This window comes from Haliotis cracherodii, unplaced genomic scaffold (genome assembly GCF_022045235.1).
Source record: "Haliotis cracherodii isolate W230 unplaced genomic scaffold, xgHalCrac1.p SCAF_8, whole genome shotgun sequence".
In the NCBI taxonomy this organism is placed as follows: domain Eukaryota; kingdom Metazoa; phylum Mollusca; class Gastropoda; order Lepetellida; family Haliotidae; genus Haliotis; species Haliotis cracherodii.
In genome coordinates, this window is record NW_027266341.1 from 52,187,581 (window position 1) to 52,197,901 (window position 10,321).

General features: G+C 40.7%; 1 protein-coding gene across 1 annotated transcript in view; it reads left to right on the forward strand.

The window, feature by feature from the left end:
• The window catches only part of LOC139449708 (guanylate cyclase soluble subunit beta-1-like), a 66,078-nt gene extending 60,654 nt beyond the window's left edge, over positions 1-5,424 (forward strand). Inside the window, exon 8 of the mRNA XM_071231219.1 lies at positions 5,169-5,424. Coding sequence (XP_071087320.1) covers positions 5,169-5,328 — 160 coding nt within the window. The 3' untranslated portion in view covers positions 5,329-5,424. The remainder of the gene's footprint in view (positions 1-5,168) is intronic.
• Positions 5,425-10,321: the final 4,897 nt, after the last annotated feature.

Genomic DNA, 10,321 nt, shown 5'->3' on the forward strand with positions numbered 1-10,321 from the left:
CATTCGTTTTATTAAAAAAACACACCTGCAACTTGCAATATGTCCGTAATAATTTGTAATCAAAGTTAGGACGATAGGTGTGCACAGAGAAGAACAATGTTCAACCTCAAACAATGACTGTTGCCCTGTGATATCATTCACCTTGTTTTCATGTTCATATTGTTTTCGACCCGTGAAGATTCCGGGGTAGAATAGATCTTCAGCAACCCATGCTTGCCGCGAAAGGTGACTCTGCTTGTCGTAAAAGGCGACTAACGGGATCGGGTGGTCAGGCTCGCTGACTTGGTTGATGCATGTCATCGATCCCAATTGCGTGGATCGATGCTCATGATATTAATCACTGGATTGTCTGGTCCAGACTCGATTATTTACTGACCGCCGTCATATAGCTGGAATATTGCTTAGTGCGGCGTTAAACAACAAACAAACTAACCAAATCATATTGTTTTCGATATTATTTTAGACACAGAGAGAGCGATAACTTGCTGTTCCTATTCCGGGGCTAGTAAAACTTCACAAGGACTTAAAAAAAAGCCTTTGAACACCATGCCAGCTGATCAAATATTCGTAGCGATACTGATTCTATTCAACATCGAATAAGGTTATTTGTGCATTGTTTTCTGAGCATCTAAAACTTAACACAAAACTTGAAAACGTTGGCGAGTTCAAAATCACTGATGCCTTGTTTATCCTTGAAACTCACACCGAAATAGTAATAAAAATAGAATTTTGTAAATAACCGGTACATTTGTTTCATTGTTCTATTTTCAGGATTTTGCTATTGATATCCTTTAAGGTTAAGCTGTCTCCTGTAAACTCTCACTATGTAGGATCTCACACATAACAAGAGGGAAACGGTCTATCAGGACAGGAAATACAGTAAACTACGGTTATAACGAACTCAAAGGGACCAATAATTTTAGTTCGTTATAACCGTAGTTCGTTATAGGCATATATGCAGCACATATACAACAAATGGCCGGGACTAAAAAATAAGTTCTTTATATCGGTCAGTTCGTTAAAAGCGTGTTCGTTATAACCGTAGTTTACTGTAAGTGCATTGTGTCGGTAACAGATGTCAATAACAGATAGATTGCACCAAACACATCGAGCAAACATCTCTTTGTTAGATGGGAGAAGGAAATCCTGAACGTATGACAATACAATTTTTGACACCAACATTTTTGTCGTAAACTTTATACTACTCGCACAGACATTTTGAGAATAGGCTTAGCTGACATTTGTTTCGCAACGAGGATATATCTTCTGGTCGATATGTCTGCAATTAAATTGCATCACAATGCTTTGCAGACCATTGTGACGTCACCGTTACCATGACGTCAGAATCGCTGTACGCTGTAGTATGGGAGCAAAATGGATCGTAAGCTCTCTCCCCACCCCCCCCCCCCCCCCCCCCCCCCCCACCACCCTCTTCTTCAACAATGTTTCTTTGGCAGATATACGGTTTGGAAGTTCTGCAGTGGCTTTTCAATTTCTCTCATTATACCGATACGACGTAATAAGCGCCCTGGGCGCTCTCAAAATTAGAAATAGGGGGCTCTTATTACAATATTATTTTGGTGAAAAAAAACATAGTTGAAAGATAAATTTCGTGGTTTATGCTGACAGCCTGAAATGTTTATACACGACATATATATTTTTCCAGAATTTAAATGCCCATAATTAAGGGTGCATATAACACACGAGTGCGTGTTATGCGCGAATAAATAAGTCTTTTGTACATTGACCAATCGGAAGGGGTGCTAATTGGGATTGTTCACTAGCCAATATATTAGCAAATATCGCCGTGGGCGCTTATTAGAGCGGTTCGCATTTTACATCGAATACGGTATTAATGATTCCCCGATATAGCCAACAGCAAGTCTAAGCGGTTAGAACGTTAACTACAACCAAGTATATATAAACGTTTAGACCAATCAAGAGCAGCGATGTTTCTCGGAACCAAATGTCTACCACAATCCCAACCAGAAATGCAATTTTATTTTATGTCGGTAAAACCTAACTAAAGTTTCTTCCGGAAAACACATTTAACTGCGGAAGCTAGTTCCATGGATTGGGTGGATTGGTTATCTCGCGCAATGACAGTTATGTCTATATAACCCGCGGAGAAGGCAGTATTAGTTTACATATCCGGCGCAGTTATTTCCTACCGCTAGCGACTACAAGATAGGAAACATCAGGCGACTGCAACAATTGCATCTTCCGGAGCAGACTGGTCTTCCGCTATTCACGAAGTGATTCGGAAAAGTACCGTCTTCTCAATCTTGCCTGCCTCGTCTTTTATGAAGGACAGTTTCTGATTTTAGTAGAGCCTCGTCTTCAAATTAATGGCTTCCGGTCAAACCACGTGACCTGATTGGTTCAAAGACAGGCCGCTAGGCGCCTGTGAGATATAATTAGGTAAGCATCGTGCCATGCATGGTCTTACTCGCGCAACTAGCCATTGGAAAACAGCCTTGAGAAAAAAATGGCAATTATGAAAGATTGTAAGGTCTGATTTTTTCTCCTATGCAGCTGGGATCGATATCATGGTCACCTATAGTAGCTTCTAAATGTTGTCCCGTGTTTTCATCGTCGTTTAAGGCTTGAGAGATGAGATGTGTCGTATTGGGAGAAATGCAAATCGAATTAGCTTGGCATTAACAAGGTTGGAATAGATTTTACGACGGACAATCTTATGAGTGTGAGTTTAAGAAATACCATATTGGATTGTTTCTTCTGTACTGTGTTTTCAATTAAACTTCAAACGTTCTCACCATACTGTGTGTTATGGATAAGAACTGATAGAACGGATAAAGGTTGGGTAAAAAATCGAGAAGGGAAACACTTGTTCTCACGAATATCATGATTGGATTCGTGACTCTAGTAAGTCCGGACCTTCTCGCGTGGTGATACTCTGATTGTCTGAGAGAGAACCCCCCCCCCCCCCCCCCCCCCTTTCCCTCTTCTCAACTGCCCATTCCTGTCCCTCAACTGTGCAAGGATTTCCCCACCCCCGCAATCATTTCCACCATAATAAACCCATAAGCCAGCAAAACTACCTACCCCACCCCCACCCCCCTCCAGGCTAGTTGCTACCCTCACCATCATGTATCTTGGACACGAAGATGTATGCTTTGGTTTCAAGAACACTAGTATTACGTCACAATCACCGTCCCAGATGATGGAGCAAAACAACACTCCGAATTCCTAAGTGTTGCATAGAACAAATAACTTCGTTATGTGTAAAACTGTTCGTTATTTTTGTTGATGATATTAATTTTCGCCAAACATTTTTTGCTGTTAATTTTCGACAAACGTTAATTGACACTAATGTGTTCAGTGACATTTTCATGAAGACGCTCCAGTAAAACGATTCCATTTTCTTGCCTCTTTACTATTGACTAATTGTAGTCCTAAGAGGCGATGTTACACTAGGGCAAAAAAGCTCACTGGGTTCCAGGTGTGTAAGTGAATCTAAAGACCGGATACTAAATACACTTTCGTTGTATATTTGCTTCAATTCTGTTTTCGTACATCTTCCCGAGGCAAGAGTGGAAACTGGACTTTTATAGTCAGTTAACTCCCTTGCCTCCTGAAGATGTTTTCTTACAGCTAATGTTGTGACGAATGTGGCATTATTCTCCTGAGGACTGGTTGCAATAAATTGTTTGCTAACCTTCCTCGAATATGAACTTTTTGGACGTTGATTCGCACTCGCGGTTGAGAACAAATTATCTGTATCATTGCGGTTTTAGTCGTCTAAGGCACCACACAGTGCTGTACATGATTGCGTCCCTTAGGCGTGTCGGGATCCTATAATCCTGGGTTGGAATCTTAGCTTCGCTCAGATTATGACTGTTGGTCTGTCAGCCATATGCCAAACGTGCTTGCGGATTTAATCAATGGGGTAGGTGTCTAATACCTGATTACTTCGGGCTCACCTCCCATGTTAAACTCTAACGCCTTGATAACCGCCCACTCACTCGCTCACTATGTCGATATGAACTAGGAAAGGTCGTTTATCCATCATGAACATATAAGCGCCGATATAATTTTCCAGTATATATTCCGTGGCAGAATAGGTCCCTTGTGCTCTAACTTGCCATAAAGCCGACTAATGAGTATCGGTCACAATTGTGAGGTTATCGTGTATTACATAATGATAAGCGGCAGATCAGAGGGAATCGAAATGGGAGTTGCGGCCCTTTGGTAATGTTTATGGGAGTTGCGGCCCTTTGGTAATGTTTATGGGATGTTGAGAAACAACAGGGCGAGCCCGGTGATTAGATTTGTTTAACGCCGCTCTCAGCAACATTCCATCTATTTGACGGATCCAAATCTGGATCAGACAATCAAGTGATTGACTTCATGAGCATCGATTCACGCAATTGGGATCAATGACATACATTAACCAAGTCAGCAAGTCCGACCACCCGATCCCGTTAGTCGCCTCTTACGACAAGCATACTCGATTTTTACGGCAAGCCTTGGTTGCTGAAGACCTACCCGGAACTTCACGGTAATTAGAAAGTACATATCAAACGTGTTATTCTTGAATAAACCTGTGAAACAGAACAACAATGTGAGACCGTCTCATTGTCTGTCACCGCACCTCGACGGCGTTGATATTTGTTGGTGTAGCTCACTACCAGTTTCCAAGCCTCGATTATTCACTCCCGATTATTATAAGCTGTCACGACATACTATGTAGATGTTGTAACTATTACATAGCTGTGAACCCATATTTTACTCCCTCACTGCTGACCGCCTACGTGGTCTAGTGGATAAAGCGTCTGCCTGGAGAGTGAAAGGTCGGTGGTTCGATCCCCTGTCAGCATCATACCAAAAGACGTTAAAAGATGGAACGTTTTGTTTCCATGCCTAGCCCTCAAGCATTAAAGGGATAAACCAAAGACTGGTCGACTCGGAGTCGTAATACTTTGTGTGAATGGGGTATCGTTGTTAAACTGCGCCATGGTGTCTCAGTGGGGTGGCACTATTAAACCGGCATACATCGGGACTAGTACAAGCAACAACATACGGACGTTGACACACGTGGCTATATAAGCGCAATAATCTTAAACGCGACGTTGAACCCCATTTCACCTCACCTCAGCGTAAGTAAATCAATATAGAAAACTAACGTATGTGTATTCCTTCAACAGGTGTCTCATGCAGCCCGAGAGCAAGGATCCTAGCTTCCACTTCGAGGTGCGCGGACCAGTCACCATGAAGGGTAAGAAGGAGCCGATGATGACGTACTTCCTGTCCAGAGGGAAACCGGAAGTAGCTGTCAAACCGGCAACCAAAGTCTGCGAGGTGTAGAGGATGTGACTCAATGGCGTGGCGCGACAGTCACCTGCACTGCTGACACCGACATGGGCAACAACACTGCCAACAGCAGTGGCAGCAGCAGTGGCAGCAGCAGTGGCAACAACAGTGGAATGACCTGGTGGAACCTGGGCCTATCGCTGGGTCAGAGGTGTCCAGGTCCTTTTGTTAGTCTGTGGCAAGGTTTCTACTGTATTGTTGGTTCTGTTAATTGTGAAACGGTTCCACGTGTCGTTGTTTTGATGTGGGTTGGAGTTAACCTAAGGCCTTTGCCATTGCCTTGTTCCCAAAGCAAACTTAGTACTGTGACTATCGCCTATGTTAAGGCACGGGTGTTATGATCACCGTAGCGCTGAGATCTCTTTGTGGAACGGGGCCCTGTAAATTTGTATCAGGGCAGACATGAACAGGGCACGGATATTCAGAGAAACAGGGTCACAAGAAGCTATTAGCTGTCAATGGGGAATTTATGGGAAAAAATCATCAGATCGTTTATTGTATAACATTTATACTAGTGGTGACGTTGATAGACCATGGTAAATCACACGTGTCAAGCACATGCAGTGCCTATGTCCATCAGCAGTACCAAACATGGACATTGTCCAAGAGTTTTACAACCTTCATTGTTTATTTATCTATTAACAGTGTCAGCCAAAGGGCGAGGTAGTTATGCAGTATCAAGCCTAGCCGGTGGTTATGTGCAGTGTCAAGCATTGTCAGTGTATATATGCAGTGTGAAGCATTGTCGGTGTATATGTGTAATGTCAAGCATTGTCAGTGTATATAGGCAGTGTCAAGCATTGTCGGTGTATATGTGTAATGTCAAGCATTGTCAGTGTATATATGCAGTGTCAAGGTTTGTCGGTATATATGTACAATGTCAAGCATTGTGTGTATATATTCAGTGTCAAACAATGTCTTTGTATATATGCAGTTATCAAGCGTTGTCGGTACGTATGCAGTGTCAAGCATAGTGGGTGTATGTAAGCAGTGTCAAGCATAATGGGTGTATATATGCAGTGTCAAGCATAATGGGTGTATATATCCAGTATCAAGCATAGTGCGTGTATATATCCAGTGTCAAGCATAGAGGGGGTATGTATGCAGTGTTTTGCTCTATCAAGTGAAGATGGTGTCAAAAACAGTATCAAACATAAACTGTGTTAACACACAGTATCAAGCGTGGGAGGTGAAAACAAAATGTGTAAGCCCGTATTCTTTATCAGCAAGCACCATCATTCAGAAGTATGTCGAATAAGCAGAATCGCTAATGTAAAAGCAGCTCCTCTGACAGGATGAAGATTAATGTATGACACTGTATTAACCTGTTACATTTAAACAGGGCAGGGGGTAGATGTATTGACGATATGTTGGCTTGATATGACGCATTGCCGACTGGCATACAACATATACATTTAAATTGACAGTCAAAGGCGAGGCATATTTTATGAGCAACCCCGACAGAAATATTTGTCTAAAACTGTATGATTATTCAAATGTGTGTCCATCATCGGTAGATATGGATGATTGTGATTCCCTACTTGTTGCTCACTAGTTTGGGTTTAGTTACAAAATGCATTGTTGGTAACTCTGTGACAATCTTGCAATAAGCAAACTGCTATCCCTGGTGTGTAAGTTTGTGTTGCACAATATTCGTTGTCAATACTGACCCAGACACCACTAACAGAACGCATTCACAAGCATAACACAATGCATATGATTGTTTCCTTAATGTACGTGGATGTAGTATATTATATTGTTTGATACATAATGCTGCAACCAAAGTTGAATGTTTTGTCGATCCGTGCACACACTGTGTCGACATTGTTAACTCAGAGTCGGGCCAGAATTGTAAGAGAAAATGCAGGTGACTCGAACGGGGGGCAGTTGATGTGTTAAGTGTCTGAAAAGAGGACGGTGGTGTACATCCCTCCTCCGGGTCCGCCAGGGTTATTGTTTTGCAAGAAGCAATTACCGCAGGAGAGTTTTCGTCTGTCATTCATGGATACATTCATTTTGATCACACTTTGTCGTGTGACACTTGCTGTGAACTTAATAGGGATTCCTTCATTGAACTGCTTTTTGTTGTTCTTCGTTGTACGTTGTGGTCCGAACATGTGTACAAATGTATATGTCAGCTCACTTCAACCGCCAACATACCGCTGCTATAAACGATTATGAAATGCAATACCAAGAGTGTGTATTCGCCAGGTAATAACGTATTAATTGCGGGTAACTAGCTCCTTATAATTCCATGCGTTGCTTTCTAGGCGCACAACATGACGGATGTGAGATATGTAGCAATATGTGTTTTTTGTGCTGTGACTGTTAATCCAATGCCTCTACATGGGATGGGCGGCAAAAGGTGTTTTAATGGAAAAGTATCGCCTCATTGTAGATAACATGTATCTTAATAAGCTTATGTATTATGAAATACACATACACGTGTATGGGTGAGAGTGTGACTGTAGTTAACGCCAATATCATCAATGTTTCGATATATCTAGGTTTATAGTGTGAACTGACCCTAAGAAGAGTGTGACAAATAGCAGAAAGTAAAGTTAGCCATCGAGCCATACTAAAAATTTGGACCTTCAGTAGCTCGTGACCAGTTGTTTGAACAAGTAACATCAAGTTAATCAAATCGTTATTAAATCGTTGACACAGTCAAATCGTTATTAAAGATAGTCATCGAGCCATAACGAAAGGCTGGAAGACCTTCAGTAGCATGTGATCTTAAGACGCTCCTGTGAAAAACCCCTTTGGCACACCACATTAGTACAACATCTTGATTAGTCATCTCGTAAAGGACAAATTTATTCAAAGAAAAGTTGTGGCCGTTTAAATGATTTCTCGATGGCTACCTTTAACTCGACCATATAGAAGGGTCGTATGATCAACCACTGTAGTTCCATCCATACTCTGCAGACATGATGGCCTTGCGATACCCTTGGGTTACAGGAGAGTAGTTATATCCTGGAATCAACACAGGGTCAGATTTGCGTTTCTTCAGACCTTCCGGTGTTATAAAAAGCATTGGATATGGCCCAAGCTGCAGACAGTGAATTCTTAGTTGCCAAATATTTTCTAGATGAATGGTAGACTTGTTTTCAAGCCAAACAAGGAATAGTAGGCTAGGTGGTGCCGTTAATATTGATTATAGTATTAACTTAAAATCCCTTTAGCCTCGATTACGGTATATTTGCAGGGCCACAATCTCGTTATTATTTAGGGTAACGAGGAAAAATTGTCAGCGTGTTAAACATGTGGAACCGACAGAAATGTATACTATCTGCGTACGGTTATATATAGACAGGAGGGCGTGACTACACAAGCGGATAAAGTTACTGTGTTTGTATGAAGTTATTAACAACGTGAAACGGTTGTTATCTGGACACCAACACATTATATATAACTTTCAGGATGGTTAACCTGCAAACTTTGCTCACAGGAAACCATGTCAAGATAGTCTTTGGTCCAGTCAAATCGTTATTACATGTATTGGATTATATAGATAAATATGATCTTCGTCTTTCTTATCCCATAAAATTACTGCACAAATTAATACGAGTTTAAACTACCTAGAAACCAAGCCATTGCGAGTATAAATATATATAAATTGCTAGAATGAAAATGTGGAATTATAAATAATTATGTTAATGTTTGAATATCTCAATTTTTTACTAAGTCGATTTGCGTGTGAGAAAAAAAAATCGACCTTAATAGATTTTAAAATTCATTTAAAGGCATACGAGGCCAATAGCAAGCCCTTCAGTGCAGTTGTAATCTAACGTAGTAATTTGAAAAAAATATTACTTAGCATGTGAAAAATAAGACATGCGCAGTTATACTTCTGTCAGCTGGTATAATGCGCCACTTCAGTAGTCACGTGGGGTCCTGATGTAATTTATATGTACAGCTTCATCTCAATGTTGTGTCTGTGATATTCATGTGATATATTTATCCCAGTATACAGACAGAGGAGGCATTGACGGTAGCCTTACCTGTATCTCATATTCTATATGTATGTTGTGTTATGTATTTTGTTGTAGCTACTGAAACAAACTTACGAAATGAAAATACCAAGAATCCTCCTTCAAGTTCCGTGTGTAAATATATATAGTTAAACCCCGTTAATCCCAGGGAAGTCATCCGGATTAACAAATGTTCGGATTAACGAATAAGTGGGAGTCTGTATAGTATCGTCTTAATGAAGCAGTTTCCGGATACACGGGGTCCGGAATAACGAGGGTTAACTGTTTGTAATGTTTTCGTAGGGACGTCAGGGAAAGAGCTTGTCCACATATGAGGGGATAGGGTGCGTACTTAGCACTTTGTATTTTTATAATGGAGACGCCTATTGGATGATTGAGGTTTTTATTTCTTAAATTTGTTTTTTGGAAGTTTCGTGTTGTGTTATCAAATTGTTAGCATCTTCGTGGTTTTAATCCGGTTTGATTGGCAAATGTTCCACTACTACCCGATTTTTAAATCGTAAAATTAACTATACACCCTTTTCCGAATCATTTATTTTTGCAGAATATATTTTAATGAGCCATGTTTTATCACGTCATTGTCAACTTCAATATGTATGCCGTGAAGGTTTTTTTAGGATATTCGTTGATAATGAGCCAAACCATAGAACCATTAATTGTTATCGATATCAACCTTCGGACAAAGTGCGTTACGAGAACTTCCACAATGTATATGTTGAAGTAATAACTGCTCTGACGTTATCTCGTTACAAAATAATTACTGTCAATATTCAGAAACGTTAAACATTGTTGTTAGTTTCATATTTTTGACTGACACAGTAGTTGAGTTTGGTTACAATACAATTGTTACATATCAAGTGTTAACCCTACAAGGGTGGCGAGTTGTTTGTTGTATACAAGTGTGTATTTATATACGGCACCCATAATAAACAAACAATACACTTTGGATTTATTATTTTCTTATTATGTTGACATGACCGTCGAGAGTCGGT